The following is a 22,988-nucleotide window of genomic DNA, read 5'->3' as shown; positions in this document are numbered from 1 at the left end:
GGTCTGGTTTAAACCATGCCCCTCTCTCGACACCGCATTAATGCGTTGGGAGTTCCAACGATCCTTTACTTTGTCGGGAGAGACGGTCTCTCCCGACGACCTAACTCCCGATGTCTTAAAACGGCGTCGGGAGTTCCCATTTTTCTTGTAGTGAAAGAAAACACAATGGTTAACAAAGATTAGTATCAAAGGCTAGTTGGAAAATTAATTTACCTAACTCACACTATACTTGATATCTGTTTGCTGTGAGCTTTGTAAGCCAGTTCATGAACAATCCAACTAAAGAAAATATATAAGTTGTTTATAGAATACTCAAGTATTTGAAAGGAACTTTAGGGAGAAGGATTGTACTTCAAGAAATCTAGGAAAAAAAACATTGAAGTCTTCACGGATATCAATTGGACAAGCTCAAAAATAGATAGAAGATCAACTACCAGATACGGTACCTTTGTTTGGGGAAACTTAGTCACTTGGCGAAACAAGAAACTATCAGTCATATCTAGAAGTAGGGTTGACGTTGAACCAAGGCTCTAGCTTAAGGAATATGTGAAGGAATTTGGCTCAAAAGCACCCGATCAGAACTTAAAATCACATTAGACGAACCAATGGAAGTACACTGTGACAATCAAGCTACTATAAGTATTGCCAAGGATCCCATCCACCATGACTACATAAACACATGTGGATATTGATCAACACTTTATTAAGGAGAAAATTAAAAACAAAATTGTCTCCCTTAACTACATACCAACGAAGATGCAAATTGCTGACACTCTTACAAAAACCCTATTCATGAATACTTTTGAAGTCTTAAAGCCAAGCTGGACTTAATCAACGTATACAATCTAGCTTGAGGGAGAGTGTGGAATATAGAAAGTCTTCCCATTTCCCTTATCCCTTTCTTATGTTATTTCTTGCAATTAGTATATATTCTTTCTCGGTAATATTCTTTCTTTTTTTCATTCTTTTTTACAATTGATTGTCTTTGCGATATTTGGCATTTATCATTGTATGTATTAACCCACTTGTAAAGTAATAAGATGAATTTAGAGACTTCAGAATTTCAATAATTTTTGTAAGAGATAGAATGAGGCTTTGTATATAGATGGAGATGACGACCCACTTGGCCCTCTTATTTTGTTCTCATTATTATAATCTTAAAAAAACTTGGTGAATCTTGTACTTTGTCTACTCAATTTGTAGGAATTATTTTGTGACTTTATTTCATTGTATCAGACACTAATTAAATGTGTTATGTAATGAATTGCAATATTACAATGATAAGATGAGACTTTTGATAAATTAAGTGTCATGATATCTTATTATATATAATCCATGTATTTTTTGTAGCTATCATTTAGGTTTTGTTTTTTTTTAAAAAAAATTGTATTATCTTACATGATATTTGATTAATTTTAATCAAATAGTTTATTGCATCGCTAGAAATAAAAAAATAGTTATAAATAGCCATTATTAAAATCAGTAATATAATTGACAATCAAAGACAATAAAAACTTTTAATAACGTAAAGAAAAAGCTATTAAAATCTCATAATAGTGCATAGAAAAGGTTTATAGAAACTTATAATGGCATAAATAAAATACTATTACAAAGTTATAATAGCTTTTTTTATTTGTTATAAAAACTTACCATAGCTTTAATAAGTAACAGTATAATATATTTCTAATGCAAGGTAAGTATGTTATATTTTAAGGGTTTTAATAGCATTTGACATAATTAACAAAAAGCACTATCAAAATTCATCAACTTTTAATAACATAGAAATTTCCACTTTTCCCATGAGATGGGGCTCTATGGGACCTACCCCTCACGTGACGAGGATTCTCTGTTTAGGCAAGGAATGAGGGAGGAACCCCTTCCCCCCAAGTTAATTATCAGGATGGATATTTATGAATTAGTGTAAACCAAATGGATATGTTTGAATTCTAAATTTAGATTATATATAAATAATCTGATAGGTATTATTTCCTTCTTCTATAAAATTTGATTAATTTCTCTTTAAATTTTAATTGTTCACGTGAAACTAAATCATATAAAAAAGTTAGTTAGATAGATTTAACTATTTAATTAAAACTTTTCCATAATAGTGATTTAAGCTAATTGTCAAACAAGAAAAAATTTTCCACAGGGAATGTTGTGGAGACGTAGAATGAAATGGGGAGTGGAGACGGAGATAGGAAAGTCATGCCAGCCCCCAAGTCTGCCCCGTGGACATCTCTAGTTAGAACCTTTAGAAAAGGCTACAAAGGTCTATTATACCATTTTTTCGTTGGCTATCTTATATGTTATTTAGTGACTTGATATGAGACCCTTAGGCATCGAATCTAAGAACCATTTTAAATAACAAGACCCAAAGAACTCAACTCCAACAGTCCCAAAACCAATTTGATCTCAACCCCTAAGATAGGCTAGATTTAGATTACTTAGATGGTCTAATGAACCAAGGATCGGACAAAGTCAGAAACTCTCATATCAACTCTTGATCTTCAAAGCACTCCACAAGCAAGGTAGATCAATTCTCACTTGAATGCTCGAAATATTCATGCATTCTTCAAGTTCATTTGATGGAAATGTGATTTCTTGATTCGTATCATGACTCCTAAAAAATAGATAAAAAACCAAAAAAATCCAATAGATTCAAGTAATATTTATAAGATTAATATTCAAAAACCAAAACCAAAAACTAATATTTCATTTGGTAACCATTTGGTTTTTGAAAATTAAACTAGCTTATAAATATTTCTCCACTCATAAGTTTTTATGTTTTGTCATTCACTCTCTGTTAATGTTTTAAAAAACCAAACTAAATTTTGAAAACTAGAAATATAATTTTGAAAAACCTATTTTGATTTTAGAATTTGATTAGAAAGTCAAATACTATCGTTAACAAATATGAAAATCATAATCGAAAATTTAAAAGACAAAAATAGATATAAATTTCAAAAAATAAAATCGTTATCAAACGAGCTCTTCATATTTGTTACGTGAGATTCAAGGCCAAGAGACATTAGTTTCTTTCCAAGTTTAATTTCTGCCTAGATTTTCAAAGATTTAAAATTCGAATTTCTGTTTCATTGCTATAATTTTTTGAAACATTTCTCCCTTGTTTCTGTCTGATGTAATCATTTCTTCCTTTTTGTTTTTGTTTTTCTTATCAACTCTTTGCTTTTTCAGTTTCATACTGAAATTTGAATTGCCATTTATTAAATTGTTTTTCCTACATGATATTTTTTTTTATATTACGCTATTTCCGACTTTAGCTTTTGATGTTTTTAAAGTTTGATTTTCTCTATTGGTATGGAAAATATTCAATGTTCCTAAATATCAAAAAATATAATTATAATCTGAAATCATAATTTCCAGTTTCAATAATTACTGCCTTGAATTTGAAGGGATAAATTTTCAAAAAAATAATTATTATAACATGATATTTTAAAAATATATATATTATTTTCAATGAGTTAATACATTTTAAATACTAAATATCCACTTCACTCTATTAAAAAAAATCAAAACTGGTTTAATAACTATTTCATTTTAAATTTTTAGTTTTTAAAATTATATTTGTTTTAAAATATGTTTTTTATAATTTTTTCAAAATCCTTAAAAAAACACGTTTGGATTCTAAGCAAAATTTCAAAACAAAATCAAAATTTTTTAAACAACATTTTTCAATTTCCAAAATTGCATGATTTTTTAAAATATATTTAAAAAGTAGATTATAAAGCATGAAACTATAGATTGAAATAGTGATTATGAGCTTATTTTCAAAAATAAAAATAAAAAACAAGATGATTATCAAGAAATTAAAAGATCAATTTTTACCTATAAGAAGTCGTTTGATTGAAGGGTTCTCTGTATGAAAATTGACACAGAAATATAAAACCCATGTTTGTTTCACCAATATTTCGCTTGGGCATCCTTATTTCTCATAGACAAAAATTTTCAATTCCCTTCCAAAATTATGAGTTTTTTTTTCTGTTATTTATTTTTCATTTTACTTATAATTTTATTTTGAATATAGTTCATTACTTAATTAATTAATATTAATATAACAAAATTAATATAAATATTTATTTTAATAAATCAATAGTAATCTCTTAAAATATTTACTTGATTTATTTTTACAATAATAATTTATTAAATGAATGCAACTACATCTTTACATAATTAATTAATTAATTAATTAGTTTACAATATCTTAAATATATATAATTAGTAAATTGGGATTAGTTAAATTTAGTCAGTACATAATTTTATTTTCAATAATAATAATTGATTACTTATTGTTTTTTTTTTTATAATCAAACGATTATTTATTGAGATTAATTTTAATTTGATCTTTCATTTAAAACTTTTTAGTATTTTTTATTAATATTCTTTATTAACCTATCATACTTTTATTTCATTTTTTACTTTTTATATAATATATTGTTTATTAAAATATATTTTTATATATTATTTAATTAAAATTAAAATTACGAAATGTTGAATTTAATTAATTATAAAAATAATTAAGCATTATATTATAATAATATGGCATTCATTGAATATATTAATTGATTAATTTTAATTATAAATTACTCAATTTTCAAATTTTTATAATTAAAATTGCTATTGATTCTTAATTAATTAACTTTTATCAATATATTGAATGATATTTGTTTTTTTAATTAGTTAGTTTATTACAATTATACAAGATTGTCATACATAATTTCATAAATTAAATACAAACACAAATTTGTTTATAAAATTCTGATAGCATTTTTCATGCACAAACAAACAAACACAGTCATATCTGATTCCTAGACATCCTTATATACATTTATAAAACCTTAAACCAAACTGCCTTCAAAGGGTTTCATTTTCTTGTGAGATGAATATTTAGCATTTAAAAAAATTGTGAATTCATAATAGTAATATTGATACTTTTCATTTGTCTATATTTATTTAACTTCAAAATTAATTACTGAATCTTTTTTTATATGGAGGGTAAAATTGAAATGCTTTGAAATGAAAATTTTGTGTATTTAATCAATTATTTTAAAAAAATATTAGTGGGGTTTTTCACGGTTCAAAATGTCGATATTGATATAAACATTGAGATCTTAGTTTTACGAAAATTTCGATGAAAATATCGACAAAATATTGATCTTGTTGAAAAAATTATAAAAATAAAATATTCAAAAAATAATTTAAATTAGTAACTCATACCCAAAACAAAACAAATTGATAAGAAGTTAATGAATATATTTAGTATTTAAGTGTGGGTTGAATCTTTCAAAACCTTTCTATAATATGTTTGTTTCTTGGGAATATTCAAAACTTTTACCTCCAAAAAGAATTTGATTTCAAAAGTTTCACTTTTTACTATTTGAAATCTTTTGGGTATTGTTATATGGAAGATTTTAATCTTTTAAAAACACAAAAAAGTTGGGGAAGTTCAGCTTTTAACAACTTGGAAGAGATAAATTACCTTTTCTTATCATATAAAAAAGGAAAAAGAAATTGTATGATTTTTTTTTTCTAAATTGTTTCTCAATATATTTGATGTTGATTGAATATGGCCTTCATGTGTGTATTTTCAAAACTTCATGTGTGTCCTTTTTTTCCTTTTTAAAAATTTCCTAATAATATATTATTAAAAAACTAGATAAATATAACAAAGGTGAGACTGGATATTTAACTTTAAAATGTACATATATTAAACGATATAGAATTTGTCTAATGTCTATGTCGAATCAATCTTTAAATATTTCCTAGTTATTTCAATTTTTTTTAAGGTATTTTTGAGATTCTAATAGTTGTCTAACCTTAAAAAAAATAAATAAATAATAAAATAATAAAATAAAATATTCTATAATTTCAAAAACATCCAGGTGTTTTTAGAAATTGCATTATTGTTGACCTTACATAAGAATTTTAGGTTTATCTTTAAGAGTGGGAATTTCTTACAATATTGGATGAAAAATTGACATAGAAGTGACGTAAAATGACATGGAATGACGAGGATACCTACCTAGATTAAGCCTAAAAGAATGACATTTACAAACGATGGACTTCCGTCAAACATTCTATTACTTTATATTAGTTTTCTATTTAAAAGAGATATTTTGAGACGTTTATGAAAAGTTAAAGGTAATATTGTAACAACAGAAAAAATAGATATATTTTAAAATTACAATGACAAAATTCAAAGTATTTTTATAATTTAACGATATGTTTAATATACCTCTTGTTAACTATGTCAACCTACATTGAAACTTGACCAAAACTTTGTCATGTAACTATTAATCTTACATAAGCTTTAAAATAATAATGTTGAAAACATCAATCTAATAGACAGAACTCAACATTTATTATTTATTTATTTATTTGCAAAAAAGACAAAAATGAAAGTTAAAATTTTGGAATAATATTAAAGGGATCTTCAAAAATAGAAAAATAAGGGAAATTATTTATACAAAATAGCAAAATTTTAATATTCTTAGATAGAGGTTGATAGAAGTTTATCAATGTCTATTAGTGATAGAAACTGATAGAAGTCTATTAGTACCTATCAAATTTTTTTTTTTGTTATTTCTTTATATAGTTTGATATTTTGTCTATTAGTGAAAATTTTTCAATTATCAATTTATATCCCTAAACTTTTAAATTTTAGAAGTTGTATCAACCTTGAAATAATAATTGTATTAATGTAGACTCTTAGTTAGAAATTTCTTTGAGTTGATGCATTTGCTCTAATAATCCATTTTGTATAACTCACATTTGAAGAAGTCTACACACATTTGGTAATCAATGCATAGATAGTTTATCATAAAATGAAAGGTCTAAATTGATTGATTTATAAAAATTTAAAAATTTAATTGACTATAACTATAAATTTTCCACGGTTTGAATCCAACCAAATTTGGAAAAAGATGTAAAATGATACAATTATTTAACCCAGATGTTAATTGATACAACTACTTAGCAAAATTCATAATCTAACCTACTTTTTCCCCCAGGCAAACCCAAACAAAAACTTGGGAGGATGAAATAAAAGGGTAGAAAAAAAGAGTGAAAAAAAAAATAATAACCCATGAATGGTGACATTTCCTTGGAGAAAAGGATAACACATTAAATGCAACAAAACAAAACAAAACCATATTTTTTTAATTTAGGGGGAAAAAAAAAGAAAAAAACTTATTTCTTCCCCATATCCCCAACCAAATTACCAGAAATTCAAATATAATAAATAAATAATTATCTTTCTTTGTTCTCTCTCTCTGTTTCCTTCATTATTGAGAAACTCAAAAGCTCTCTCACCTTCCTCACTTTTCATCTTCTTCTTCCTTAGTTCCCACTCTCTAAACCCACCATTTTCCAACTCCTTCTGATTACTCTCTCTCACCAACCTCTCTCTTTCTCTCTCTAAAAACCTATCAAAACTGGAGTGAGAAACACATAACAACAGAAACCCCATTTAGTTTCTAGAGAGAGAGAGAAAAGATAAAACTCCATTGTTGTCTCTCTGTTTTCTTCATGGGTTGCTCTGCTTCAAAGCCTGTTGCTGCCACCGCCGCCCCCTCCCGTTCCACCCGAAATTCTGAATCTTTATATTCTCCTTCTTCTGCGTCGCAGTCCACTGGTTCTTCTCCGGCAGTCGGGCGAGCTTTCTCGCTCCTGACGCCGCTCGTCCACCACCCACCGGCGAAGAAGGGCGATACCCACCATCTTGTTTCTCTCACTTCCACCACTTATGGCTCCCTTCTCCTTATTGACCGTCCGACCAATCCCGGTCGGCCACCGGCTTCAACGGCCAAGGCTGAAAAGTCCATTCATTTCTCTGATCAGATTTCTCTCTCCCCTGATTCCGTAATTAACACCTGGGAACTCATGGACGGCCTTGACGACCATGACTCCGATTCCGATCACAATTCGATTCAGGCTAAACCCAGTTCAATTCCCGCGAAACCCACATCGGAGCCCGGGTTTGAAGGTTCAATTACGAAGAATCCGGCAAAAATGGAGGAAAAACTCAGTTCGATTCCGGCATGGTCGCCGAAAAAACCACTCTGGAAGCACATTTCAGAGGAATCTTTCCTCGCAAAATTAGACCCAAACGTGGCTTCAACATACACCAGAGCTCTCTCTTCACGACAACTCAATTCCGATCAGCTGACCAATCGCCGGAGTTCATCATTTTCAAATCACTGGCAGCCCAATTTCAGAGACACAGAAAACAGAGTAATAGTGATTTACTTCACAAGCCTTCGAGGAATCCGAAAGACCTACGAGGATTGCTGTTTAGTTCGAACAATCTTCAGAGGATTCAGAGTTTTGGTAGACGAGAGGGATATTTCAATGGATTCATTCTTCAGAAAAGAGCTGCAAGCGAAGCTCGGAGGGATGGCGCCAGTGAGTCTACCGCAGGTTTTCATCGGCGGGAAGCACGTGGGAGGGGCAGAGGAGATTCGACAAATGAACGAGAGCGGTGAGTTGGTCGGAATATTGGAGGGGTTCCCGGCGGCGGAGGTGAGGACTGTGTGTGGAAGGTGTGGGGATGCTAGGTTTGTTCCTTGTTCAAATTGTAATGGAAGTAGGAAGTTGTTTGGGGAAGATGGAGGATTGAGGAGATGCCCTAAGTGCAACGAGAATGGATTGATAAGATGCCCTTTTTGTTGTTGTTGTTCATGAGTTTTCAAGAAAAATTTGTTCCAATGGAATATGGATCCTGTTTCAATGTTATACTTGTGTAGCTAAATAAATCATCTACTTCATTAAGTTTGATAATTGAATCATCTAAATAAATCATCTACTTCAATAACACATTAAATGCTAAATAAAATTTGTTTTTATTTTTGGAAATTGACTAATAACTCTAATGTCTACATCGGAACATCAAAATATAAGTAAGAAATTGTGAGAAAAACAAACACAATTTTAAAAAACCAAACGATTACCAAATGGTGTTAGCTATTTGAGTATGTGATTAGGTTTTGATATTTTAATATTACATGGGCTCATATTAGCTTCATTAGTTATTTTAATATTACTTAGATCGAAGTGCATGCCAATATTACTGAGCTAAGCTTACTTTGGCAGTAGCTATACATTAATTTAATAGCTACTTAGCCAACATGATTACAACTAAACTGACATAAAACTACTTGATTAACTCTTGATCCTACTACATCAAATAACTGTCAGTTGAGTTATTTTCATTTTTGGCTTACCAATTATTGAAGAGTTACAGTAGTTGTTCTATAATATTATTTTAATTTATGTGTGACCAAATCAATATTTATTGTTGAATATACCATTCTTGATTCTTATTTTTTTTTTAATTTCTTTAAATGTAAATTGAGAAAACTAAAGTATGATGATGGTAACAATTGAACCCTTACACTTTTAATGGTAAAAATTAAACTCTCAAACTTTCAAAAGTGTAAAAATTGTACTCCCAAGCATTCAAATGTACGTATCAAATCTCAAGTTGTGGTAAATATAAAAATTACATCCTCAAACTTTCGTAGATGTGAAAATTAAATCCATTTTACCAATATCTTTATTATATTTTGCATCCTCGCCAGCTCGTCCAACTAGACGGATGGAGGTAACACGCATGTGAGAAAAGATTTTACTACCACCTCTACCTACATTTTACAAAACCTTAAACAAAATCTACACACTTCTCAAACTTTAATATTTTCAAATACTTAAAAACTTATAAGTCATTCCTGATATTATTATTGTTATTTTTACTTTTGATAATGTGTAGGATAATGATTCATATCTCTAACTTCGTGTTTGATATTGCATACTTGATACGAGTTTTATGTTCATTTTGACCCTTCCTAGCAGTATTATATTCTTGTCAATAGATTTAAGAATATTAATACAACCTCAAACTCGATTTCAACTTCAAATTGAAACATTTATGCGAACAATCCATTCTACATCAAATATTTCAAAAAATGTCCAAAGATTTGCTTTATTGCATAAACGTATTTTAGCTAAATTTTTGGACAAATTTAACCTTCCTCTCTGCACATTGATAACATTATTATTAATTTATTCTTTCCTTTATTAAAATTAATTTTTAATTTGATTTTTTGATGCATGTATAGAAGATATATGAATATATTCTCATGTAATATTATTTATACGTTAATTATTATATATTTTATATTATCTAATATACACAAGGTATATATGGTTTCTATCCACATTAAATGTAGGGTTGTCGACACTAATGTTGAGAGGACGAAAATCACGCATAGTTTGAAAAGAGAGTTTTTCTTTTCCAATTTAAGTTCAAATACGCATCATTAAGAAAAGTAAATAATGCATTATTTATAATTTTATTTTATTATTATTATTATTATGAATCCATGAGAGTAGGGGATTCTTAATATTTAGACCCCTATTTTTGTGAAAATATGAGACCCATGAGGTCATTTATGTAAAATATAGTAACTTTAGATAATAATGAAATAATGGATTTAATGAAAAAAAAATAATATGACAAATATCAATTTACATCTCTGAACTTTGGTGATTGTATCTATTTGAACCATAAATTAATAATTGTATTAATTTAAATCTAATTTCTCAAACTAATAATGGTATCAATTTTTGAACTTTTATAAGCGTATCAATTTAAATCTTGAAATTTTATAAGTGTATCGATTTAAATGTTCAATTATAGTTTATTTAAATAAAATTGTGAAAGTTTAAGTTTTAAAGTGAAAATTTTAGTTTGAGGTTTACATCAATAATATCTAAAAGTTTAAACCGATACAAATAATAATTTTTTATTTAAATTGATACAACCTAAATTGATATTAAAATAATAAATAACAACAATAAGAATAAGGAACGAATTTTAAAAACAATTTTCACCACAGTTCTCGCCTGCAGATTCGGCGGGATCTTTGGGAGCCGTCACCGATCTTTTTCACTGTAACCTCCTACTTGCATTGTTTTGTTAAGGGATCACAAATTATCCCATTTTCCGGCCAACTATGAGCGATATAATATCACCGGCGGTGGATTCCGATTCGAAATTGGGATCAGATCCAACCAGTCGAATCGCCGAAGTGAAGGAGTGGTTGGGATCCGAATTCGGGAGGGCCGGCAAAGAAGTTCCCGATTTCGAATACACCCCTTTTAGCGTCTCTCATTTGCACAATCTCTACACGCTCTCGCAAGCAAAGACACGCACCGCCGAGATTCTGGCCAAAGACTTCCGCCTCAAGGCCGCCGAGTACCGCGCCCAAGGTAAAGACTCTATCTCTGAGTTTTAGGATATTACTGTACTTAATTATTTTTGCTGTTATTGGTTATATATTTGAATTCAAGAGGGTCTTTTTGATTGATAACCCGACCAACAAATGTATGAAATATAACCTTGTGCTTACATCACTATTGTATTTTTAACACATCGTGTTAGGGATAACCATGTGTATAGTAGCCTACACGATGACCATCTTTATCACATTTTTCTCATTTTTCTCATAGTTAGTTGTTTTTTGGGTGACAAAAATGAATATCGCGATAGGGCTGCATGACCATCCCTAGTGCTATACTTTATACAATGTTTATTGTGTTTCCTCATTTTTCTCACAGTTTGTTAATTTTTTTTTTTTGAAAAAGATGAAGATTGCGATAGGGATGGCCATTGCGTTTGGCTAAGATTATAAAATGCGGTCGTGTGTTATGACATAAGCCAGAGGTTATATGTCATAAGTTTGTGAGGGACAGGTCATCAATCATAAAGATCCTCCTGAAAGGATCATCAGTATAAAAACCTCTGCATATTGCCCATTCTTTATTAATAAAGGTTGAGCAAGTTATTTAGTTATTTACTTTCAAGTGTAGTAATATGGGATCAGAGCGATTTTCTTGAATTCTTGTTATCTGGGTGTTTTTCCTTTGATCCAATGGCACCTCCTGAAGAAAGCTTCCATCCGTCTTCATCATCGACGAATCAATCTTCCTCTTCTCGTTCCATTCTTGAACATTATGCTAATATGTACTTTCATCATTCCGATAGTACTAGCATAATTATTGTCTCAAATCTACTCACTGATACGAATTATACATCTTGGAGCCAAGCCATGATTATTGGCCTCATTGTGAAGAACAAGCTTGGCTTTATAAATGGATCCATTACTTGACCTACTGGTGAAATACCACAGCCCTGGATTGTATGCAATAGTGTGGTCACTTCTTGGATCTTGAATTCGTTGTCAAAGGAGATCTCGAGCACTGTTAATTTTTACGATTCTACTTATGATATTTGGCTTTATTTGCAAGAGCGATATAAACGCAAGAATCATCTGCAAGTTTATTAGATTCGATGAGAATTATCCACTCTAACGCAAGGTCAAGATTCTGTTACTACCTATTATGCTAAGCTCAAGACCTTATGACACGAATTAGCATCGTATTGGCCGACCTGTTCTTCTGGACAGTGTACCTGCGGTGGAGTTAAAAATCTTGTTGCTTATTTTCAAACAGAGCACGTTATGACTTTCCTCATGGGCCTGAATGAATCCTTCCATTCCATTCATACTCAGTTGCTCCTGATGGCACCAGAATGTACGATTGCTAGGGCTTTTTCTTCTGTTGTTCAAGAAGTCAAGCAACGTGCTCTTCCTATTTCCTCCACACCACCGGTAAATTTAGTACAAGCTACTGCCCTTCTTGCTAAGAGTTCATCTCCAACTGGATCTTCTGTTACTACTTCCAGTTCTTCTGCTTGTTCTTCTTCAAATTCTGGTAAAGAGAAGGACCATCCAATTTGTACCCATTGTGGTTTCCAAGGCCACACACTTGACCGTTGTTATAAGGTCCATGGATATCCTCTCGGATATTGGACAAATCAGAAAGGCTCCAAAATCTGAAGCTTCACCCTTCTCTGCTCCTTCCTTGGGAAGTTTAACGAATGTACAATGTCAAGGATTGTTACAGATACTGCATTCACACTTAGCATAATGATTCTGCCTCTACTTCTTATGTAGTAGGTATATGTTCTTCTTCTTCCCTAGTTACTAAACAGTGGATGTTGGATTCAGGGGCCTCTTCTCATGTTAACTACTGTAAAATGCTTTTCACTTCACTCAGCCCCATTTCTGGTGTTACTGTGTTATTGCTTAACAACAGTCAGTTTAATGTGGAATTTTCTGGTTCTATTCAAGTTACCCTAGATTTAATATTTCAGAATGCACTTTTTATACCTGAATTGTGGTATAATCTCCTCCCTATCAGTGCGTTGACTGCTTCTTCACTGGTTTTGGTTCAATTTTTTTCTGATTGCTGCATCGTACAGGACAAGTCCTTCATGGATTATATTTGCTTCAAGCTGATTCTTCTCATACTTCAGATTTGTCTAATTCTCTTAATACCAATGCTGTTACTCTTTGGCATGATAGACTTGGTCACCCTAGCTATAACATATCTTGTCTTTAAAGGATTTACTACATTTTTACTCCTTGTAAGGAAAAGCATGTTTGTCCTATATGTCCTTTGGCTAAGCTTAAGGGTGTTATCCATCAATTTTATTGTGTGGGTCATCTTGAATGGAATTCAGTTGTAGAGAGAAAACACTAATATTTACTGAATATTGCACGAGCTTTGTACTTTCAACCGAGAGTTCCCATTCAGTTTTGGGGGAAAAGTTTTCTTACTGCCACTTTTTTTTATCAACAGAATCCTCCAAAATTCTTAATTGGCAAACCCCTTGTTTCCAATCGAATGGCACTTGTGCTGATTATTCCTCTATACGCACTTTTAGATGTCTATGCTTTGCTTCTTCCCTTAGTGCACATCTGTCTAAGTTTCAACCTCGTGCTATTACTCCTGTCTTCATGGGATATCCTCCAGCATTGAAAGGTTACAAACTATATGATATTGAGAAGATAATTTTCTTCATTTCCCGTGATGTTGTCTTTCATGAGAAATATTTCCATTTCACAAAATTGCTCTTCAAGATGATCTCATTGATCCTTTTCCTGATCTTGTAATACTTGTTGTTTTTGAATTTGCTGGTGTTCCCTCTTTGGTCAATAATGGGGCTGGTCCTATTGTTGTTATTGAAGACAATTCTGGTTCTACTGCCTTTACAGAATTTAATGCTCATGTTTCTCCTTCTGATATTGTGACAACTGAAAATTCTATGGAGCATATTCAGCCTGTTGAAAATGTTCAGAATGAAGAAAATACTGCTTGCGAAGGCATAGAAGCTTCTTCTCATACTGTACGCCGTTCTACCCGGATTACAAAATAGCCTTCTTACCTTCGAGAATACAATTGCAATCTTCTTCATGATACTTCTCAGCCCTCCATTCACAATCCTTCTCTCACAAAATTTCCTATACAGAAGTTTATGACTTATGATCGATTGTCTTCTAATTATAGGAATTTTGTTTTTAATATCACCTCTACTTTTCAGCCACAGTTTTACCATCAGGCTGCTGCTTTACAGCAGTGGCGTGATTCTATGAAAGATGAGTTGCTAGCTATGGAGACTAACAAGAGTTGGTCTATTGTTCCTTTTCCTTCCAGTCAGCATTCTATTGATTGTAAGTGGGTCTATAAAGTTAAACACAAGGCTGATGGTTCCATTGAACGGTACAAAGCTCAGTTAGTTGCCAAGGGCTACATTCAACAAGAAGGCCTTGATTATGTTGAAACTTTTTCACCAGTTGCCAAGCTTGTTACTGTTAAATTTTTGCTAACTCTAGCTATTTCTATGAATTGGGAATTAGTTCAATTAGATGTCAACAATACTTTTCTACACGGTGACCTTATTGAAGAAGTCTATATGAATTTACCATTAGGATACAAGCATAATGTTGTTGCTAGCAAGGAGGAGCGTCTAGTTTGCAAGCTTCACAAGTCAATCTGCTTCACAAGTCAATCTATGGGCTTGAACAAACTTCTCGACAGTTGTTTGACAAATTTTCCCATGCTCTCTTGTCACTTGGATTCTCAGAATCCAAATCAGTCTATTTTCTTTTCACTCGTGGCTCTGGACAACATTTTATTACTCTTCTAGTCTATGTAGATGATATTGTGATAATTGGTGCCTCATCTACTAATGTTACGAAGTTGAAACAGTATCTGAAATCTGTTTTCAAACTAAAAGATCTAGGCTGCTTGAAATATTTTGTGGGATTGGAGTTGTCTCATTCTTCTACTGCACTCCTTGTTTCTCAACGTCACTATATCCTCTAGTTGCTTGAAGATATTGTTTTTTGGCAAGTGAACCAGCTCTTCTTCCCATGGATTCATCTATCAAATTACATGTTGATGCTGGTAAACATCTTGAAGATCCTTCTTATAGACAACTTATTGGCAGGCTGTACCTCACAGTTAGTCATCCTGGCATTATGTTTGCTGTTAAGCTCAATCAGTATGTTGCTTGTCCAAGGCACTCTCATTTGGATGTTGTTCACGCTTTACTTAGGTTTTTGAAACCGGGTCAAGGTCTTCTTTTGAAACCTTCAAATTCTTTTCAAATTTGAGATTTTAGTGATGCTGATTGGGCAGCCTGCCTTGATTCGCGCAAGTCAACAACTGGTTTCTGTATATTTCTTGGAGATTCATTAGTCTCTTGGAAATCTAAGAAGCAAAATAATATATCCAAATCATTTGCTGAAGCCGAGTATCGAGTTTAGCTGCTAATAGTAGTGAAATTACTTGGATTGTTCAGCTGTTAAAAGATTTGCAGGTTGTTGTTTCTTCGCCTCCTTTGCTGTTTTGTGATAGCACTGCCGCTATTCACGTTGCTTCCAATCCAGCTTTCCATGAACGAACCAAACATATTGAATTAGGTTGCCATTTTGTTCATGACCATGTAGCCAAAGGAGATGTCAAATTGATGCCTATCTGGACTCATTAACAGTTGGCTAATGTTTTCACTAAAGCATTGCCTTCTTCTTCTTTTAACTTGCTGTTATCGAAGATGTGTGTTTTAAATATCCTAAATCCATCTTGAAGGAGAGTTTTAGGATATTACTGTAATTAGTTATTTTTGCTGTTATTCTGTTATTGGTAACTTACCAACTTGTATTCTCATTAGCTGTATATTGCCCATTCTTTAATAATAAAGGTTGAGCAAGTTATTTACTCTCAAGTGTTGTAGTACTTAGCTTTTGATTGCTGAAATTTGTAATGGGATTTTGTTTGTTGATCGATTTGTTTTTTGGGGCTTTAGCGGCGAGGATCAGAGAGATTTTGGAGAGCGTGGGGATGGCGCAGGAGAATCTACCCTCCAATGTGGTTTCATCGGTGCAAGTTCTTGCGAGTGTGGCGAATTTGTTGAACGTTAGGGATACTGAGCTCAGTAGGTAATGAAATCCCTAAATTTCTTGATGAATTTGTGTTTGAAATTTTGGTGAGTGTTTGATTGAGAGAATGTTAAATGTAGTTTTCTGGTTGCAATGGGGGATATTTCTTTGAGGAAAATAAGTGTTGAGGAGAAGAGGGCAAAGGTGGAGAAGGATTCTAAGGTCCTACTTGATCATACTCGAAAGGCAATAGCTAGATTAACATATTTGAAGAGGTTAGTTTTTGGAGAAATTTCTTTCTTACACCTTTTCTGTGGTGCTTACTAATTTAGTTGGTTTTTGTTATCACTATGATATGAACTCTGTAGAACACTAGCACAACTAGAAGATGATGTAGCCCCATGTGAAGCTCAAATGGATAACTGGAAGACAAATTTAGCTGTAATGGCTGCCAAGGAGAGGCAGTACATGCAGCAATGTGCCAACTACAAGGTACTTGTTTCTTTTTGTTTTTGGTACTTATTATAATAAACAAGATTATGAAGTATATGGACTGGTGGGCATCTGGATACAAGTTTTTCCATAGCATTCAACCCAATGGGTGGCCTCATCATACAGGAATACAGGATGTTTGGAGAGATTCTACAAGTTTTGGGTTGAAAGAAACCGTTCAATGAAAAACTTAGGTCTTGTTTGGTAACCATTTTTTCTTTTTGTTTTTAATTTTTGAAAATTAAGCCCGTAAGCACTGCTTCCATCTCTAAATTTCCTGCTTTCCTATCTACTTTCTACCAATGTTATAAAAAACTAAACATAGTTTTGAAAACTAAAAAAAACAAATAGTTTTTAGAAACTTATTTTTGTTTTATGAATTTTGACTAAGAATTCAACTCTTTTATTAATATAAAAACCATTGTAAGAAAATTGAGAGGAAAGAAACTTAATTTTCAGAAACCATAACCAAAACTAAATGGTTACCAAACGGAACCTTAATAATATAATATCGTCCTTTTTTTCAAGGCTGATCCTTAAGTGGGTAAAGCTTCCTTGGATGTTTGTGGGAGCATGTCATGAACATCATGGAAGGAGTGGCCCTTGATAGTTGATACCCTAGTTGATTTTAAAAAAAAATGCGTTGGAGCATAAATGTATGTGGTATCTTATTGACATTGATGGTAAAGGTGATGAATCTGAACTCTGTTGGTGAATTATGTTGGCATGGCAAAATACGAAAATTCACATTTCTTCTTCATCATAACTGCAAGTTCACAGTTTAGTTTGTAGTGATATCATCATTCTCTTTAGGAAGTTTTCTATAGACTTGTCTCCTTCAAAATGGAGATTCCAACATGTGATTTGATGACACATTTTATGTGACAGGCAATGCTTAATCGTGTCGGTTACTCACCAGATATTAGCCATGGGATACTGGTTGAAATGGCTGAACATAGGAAAGAGTTAGAGAAGAAAACAAAGCCGATGCTTGATACTTTAAGGAGCTACCAAGATCTCCCCCCTGTAATTCATTCCCCATTTCTCATACACTGCCAATTTGATGTGTATATGGTTCTTGAATTTGATGTGTATATGGTTCTTGAACCTTTTAATTTCACCAGAAGAGAAAAATAAAAGGATTAAACTTTGAATTTTTGTCTTAATTACAGGATAAAGCTTTGGCTGCTTTAGCGATTGAGGACAAAAAAAGACAGTATGCTGCAGCTGAAAAGTATCTTGAAGATGTTCTTCATTCTGCACTCACCACGACACAGTAGCTTCTCTTCATCGACAGTCTAACCTTATCGGTAAATTGTTGGTTTGTTTGTGTATATTAATGTTAGTAGAAGATAATCAAGAGATGCATAGTCAATATTCATGATTATGACTTTAGGAACCGAGTATATTTTCTAACATTATGACATTAGGAGCTTTTGAGTTCCTTGTAATGAATATAGCTTATTTTTGTTATTGAAAATGATACGTACGTAGGTTTGAAGAGCTTGGTTAACAATCGTTGATGCAGAATTGAAAGAAAATTATGATTGAATTGATATTATCTAAAGTAAACTCTAAAAAAAAGTTTTTAAGCACTTAAAAAGAATTTATGCTGGGAGAAAATTCATTAATCTTTTCATTGGAGAGATGTTTAGCTGATATGTCACAGGACAGAAGAGTGGTATAGAATTTTTCGAACTTTTCTCGTGCAGCCTAAGGAGGTTTCTTAATCAACCTTAAGATTTGGACCCAATTTTCCCCGAAGGATATACTCAATTGCTCACAAATACCAATATAGGCGCTTGCTAGTTCACAGCTTTGAGAGAGGGAAGAGAGAACACGATGGTTGTAGAAATATAAATATTTTTATTGATAAACACTATTGAAAAACCACACTATACAAGACTTGGGAGCAATAGCTCTTTGCAAGAGCACTCTACTTAGAGAGAACAAAAGCATAAAAGGAGAGTACTGTTGTGTGTTTGGACAACCCTCAAACTACACCATTTACAGGCGTGGGAGGAGGAAAAGTAGACTAAATGATGTAAGAAGAATGGGATTAATTGAGTTTGGCAATATTCTAAGTTAATTCCATTTTTACTCTCACTTGTAATAAAACTTTATAAATAAGAACATTCCTCTCTTGTACGAAACACATTATCATTCTAATAAAAGATCCACAATCTTGGTTTTTAGAGGATTACTCCTTGAGGCTACTTAGGTTATGTTAATTTGGTATCAAAGAAACTGCCTGGACCAATGTTGACTACCGTTGGTGAAAGATCGGAAAACTCTTGGTGACGTCGATCACAAGAGGGAGCTTTGTAAGTTGTGCTTGTTGCGGAACAACCCACATCTAATTAGTGAGAACCATTGAAATTCCAAGAAAAAAAAAGAAGAAACCAAAGATTTTTCAAAATTTTGTAAGAATGGACTATTGTCGATTAAAGATGTCTAGGAAAAAAAATATAGTAATTGGTATGAGCAAGAAAATCAAATTACTTCAAAAAACAAAGCTATAATTCTGACTCAAGTGATTCAGAAGAAGAATTCCAACATACTAATTTTGCCCATGCTCGATTTTCTCAAAGAACTTATTATTTTCCACATTGGAAATTTGGTTCTAGTGTTCTAGTTATTTCAATGACATTTCTAAGGCAGTTTGAGATGGAATAAGAAGATAACAATATCGAAAAAAGGCCCAACGATCCAATCAAACCCATTTTCCAAGAAATCGAGGTAAAGATTGGGAATTAGATGAATTAAAGAATCATTAAGATTCATCAAGAATGCAGCCCAAGAAGAACATTCAAGATTCAAAATTACTCTTTTGGTTATGAAACACGATCAAGAAAATCAATAGATGAGTCCTATGTCCACTATGAGATCGAAACATATCCAAGAATTCAATAAAATGACTTCTTTGATCTTACAACATTGGAAGAAATAAAGAAAACAACAAAAAAAAAATCCAACATTCATTAGGAAAAATGACCCAACATATTGATCAATTATCAATTCCTTTGCAAGAATTCAAGAACGGATTGATTTCATATACAGAAGAAAAACAAAGGAATTACGTTTGGAAAATTTTCAAATAGAAAATTTTGAAGATAAATTTGAGAAAAATCTTGTTGAGACCCATGTAGTTGATGGAGGTGATTGAGGCAAAAATCATGTGGACGAAGTTGAAGATCAAAAAGAAGAATTTGAAAATGTAGATTCGGAAGTAGTCTTGAGTGAAGAAGAGAAATCCAACGAAGAAGATGGAAAAGAGGTATCAAATATTGAAACTCTAAACGTCGAGGCTGAAGTCAAAAAATTGACCATAAGTACACACTGGTTGTGTTGGAAAACATTTACTATAACATCAAAGATCTTAAAGCAAAAGATGAAAAAAAATGTGATTCTTGAAGGGATATCTTCGATAGCTTATTCTTTTGTGGTTGGTCTTATGATTACGGTTTTAAATGAGCTTGATGGAAACTTCATTTTTGAGTTTATGGCCGATGGAGAAGTTCAACTTTTGGTGGCAATATTGGATTTTTTGTCTCAGATTTACTTCTTTAATCAGAATAATTTTGTTCAAAATGTAGGAGGTTGATTTGGCCATATATCACTGAATGAGTTTATTTTACTTATTAATCGTTTCATTTTTTTTCTTTTTAAAACTCTAGGACGAGTTTTCTTTTTGGAGGGGTAGAATGATGGAAGAAGAATAGGGCTTATTTGGGTAATTAGACAATATTCTAGGTTAATTACCTTTTTACCCACACTTGCAATAAAACTCTATAAATAAGAACATTCCTCTCTTGTATGTAACACATTATCATTCTAATAAAAGATCCACAACCTTGGTTCTTGGAGGATTACTCCTTAATGCTACTTAGGCTACATCACTAAATGAGTGGGGAGTGGCCTTGGTGGGGAAAACCACCCACTAGCCTTGAGAATCGACCACTTCTCCCATGACAAGGCAACTTCCCCTATTATTTAGGGGTGTTGCAAGGTCATGTCTACTACTTCCTGATTACTCTCCCTTAATCCATTTTTTTTATTCTATTGACGCCACCTTGGTTGTGGGTCCATCGTCACGTGTCCTTTGGTTGGCCATGATGGTGCCACGTGACACTTGTGAACCTCCAGCAGTCCACGGTGATCCTTAGGCCTAGAGTCACCCAGACCAAGATGCTAGAATGTACCATGGCACTATTGGGAACCGTAGTTAATGGGAAATTTGATATGACATCGATAGTTGAGTCGATTAAGGAGGTTGGGGACTATAGTTAAACGACTTTCAATTCTGTTGGGGGAAGTTTTGATTTAAAAGAAGAAAGAAATGGAAAGAGAGGGCATTGAAGAACTGAATATCTTGAGTGAGGGAAGTGAGCTCTCGAGGGTGGGAGTTCGGGTTAGTCTGTCGTGTAGAAATAGTCGAGGTACCATTCATCGCCTACTTCATCTACTAAGCGATCGTGTAGTTGCGGTAAGCGATCACATAGTGTGTGTAAGCGATCGTGTAGAGATTGTGAGCGATCGTGTAGTGAATGTAAACAATCGTTTAGTGTTTGTAAGCGATCGTGTAGCAAGATTAAGCGATCGTGTAGTTGTTGATCGACATTCATCATCTAGTAAAGTACATGTCCATCGTTTAGCTATTATGTTATACGATCGTGTCATCACACTTAATCAATGAATACACTTTAAAGGATCAGTTTCCTATCAAATTGGTATCAGAGCAACAACTTGGGCAGACATGGCTTAGAAACGATTTAAGGAAAAGCTGGAGTTACTAGACCAGGAGATATTGTTGGGGTTGATGCCCTAAAATCTCGTGTCCTGTAGTTTGTAAACTGTTTGTATGAACGCTTGTGATGTACAATATATGATATTTTACTTCACTTCTTGATTTTGTTCAGTTGTGTTGTTTTATTTGCTGTACCACAAACCAATAAACCTAAAATCCCTGGTTATCTGGATATAACTTAAGCATGTATGTGGTGACATACAAGTGGATTATGTGTTAAGTGATAACCAAAATGGTCTGTAGTATATGGATATAGGAGGGAAACCTTATCCTAGTAACGCTACGTGGTCACAAGTGTTGTGATTTGTCATAGATGGTCTGATCTTGATCATTCGTGTAGGGGAGATGTGAGCGGGGGCGTCCTAAACAAAGAGTTTGTATAAGACCAGACCACGAAGTGTTAACATCTCGTTATATACCACCGTTCATGGCAGAGACTTCACTTTACTAGGATGACTATAGGTAACATGACCTCAATTATGAGTGAGTTGGAAACTCTTGCCATTGAGGGTAGTCCTTTGATTTGCATGGATGCGAGTGACCAGGTTGCTGACTCAAACCTATCAATTTGGGGATTCGTCTGATTTGGGAGTTGGGAACTCAGCTACACAAGATGGAATTCACTCATTCGTCGAAGCAGGGGCAGGTAGATAGATAACTCCCTTAAGGGTTGATTCCAGGGCTTGAACGATGTGGCACCACACACCTTCTCTTCTTGGCCCGAGAGGTGTTCACACATAGTTGGACTATGTTGTATTGTTCATTAGAGGAATCATGGTACTTAAGAGTGAGATGTAACTATAAGGGCAAAACGGTATAATTGGCCCAGCTGTACTTACGAGTATCTGTGAAGGGTCATCATACTCATAATGGTTATATCCGATGGACACAGAAAATATATTCTGTGGTAAGAAGAGTTCAGCTGTTGGTCTTTAATGGAATGCCTGGCAGTTAACGGATGGTGGATTTCGTGGCTAAAGAGTTTAGTCAGCTATTCACGTACCATTGGAGCTTCGAGCCATAGGTCCATAAGGTCCCCTTGGTAGCTTGGATAAGTTGAGAATCATTTTTGGGTCAGTTTGAAATGTTCAAATGACAAGATGGAGTTCGATTATATATGATATAATTGAACTGGTTAACTATATACGATATAATTGACTAAATGTATGAGATACATTATTTTGGAGGAAATTAGATATAAATATGATTTATATCAAGTAGGGGAGAAATTACTATAGCAGATATGTGATATCAAACTATAGGTTAAGAATATAATTATATTCATTATATAATTGAATAGGCAGTTGTGAGATAATTGGCCGAGAATTTCTCCTAAATCGTGCGAAAGTGAGAAAATTAAATTCGTTATTGTAACTGAAGAATAAAAT

At 32.7% G+C, this 22,988-nt stretch overlaps 2 protein-coding genes across 4 annotated transcripts in view; both read left to right on the top strand.

Moving 5' to 3' along the window:
- The first annotated feature begins 7,118 nt into the window (after positions 1-7,118).
- On the top strand, positions 7,119-8,767 carry LOC120072761 (uncharacterized protein At5g39865-like). The gene has a single exon (XM_039025240.1). The coding sequence runs from the start codon at positions 7,546-7,548 to the stop codon at positions 8,698-8,700; it is 1,155 nt and encodes a 384-aa protein (XP_038881168.1). The 5' UTR covers positions 7,119-7,545; the 3' UTR covers positions 8,701-8,767.
- A 2,124-nt stretch (positions 8,768-10,891) lies between these two features.
- The window catches only part of LOC120072500 (AUGMIN subunit 1-like), a 33,233-nt gene continuing 21,136 nt past the window's right edge, over positions 10,892-22,988 (top strand). For 2 of the 3 annotated variants that reach the window (XM_039024868.1, XM_039024869.1), the window contains exons 1-6: positions 11,031-11,286; positions 16,229-16,361; positions 16,442-16,576; positions 16,670-16,793; positions 17,682-17,819; positions 17,966-18,103. In XM_039024868.1, coding sequence (XP_038880796.1) covers positions 11,031-11,286; positions 16,229-16,361; positions 16,442-16,576; positions 16,670-16,793; positions 17,682-17,819; positions 17,966-18,073 — 894 coding nt within the window. In that variant the 3' untranslated portion in view covers positions 18,074-18,103. Of the gene's footprint in view, positions 11,287-16,228; positions 16,362-16,441; positions 16,577-16,669; positions 16,794-17,681; positions 17,820-17,965; positions 18,310-22,988 lie in introns of those variants that run through there. The other variant, XM_039024870.1, reaches the window with a different exon arrangement.

The sequence above is a fragment of the Benincasa hispida genome, chromosome 3, assembly GCF_009727055.1.
Source record: "Benincasa hispida cultivar B227 chromosome 3, ASM972705v1, whole genome shotgun sequence".
NCBI lineage: Eukaryota > Viridiplantae > Streptophyta > Magnoliopsida > Cucurbitales > Cucurbitaceae > Benincasa > Benincasa hispida.
This window is presented reverse-complemented; position numbering and strand designations above follow the sequence as displayed.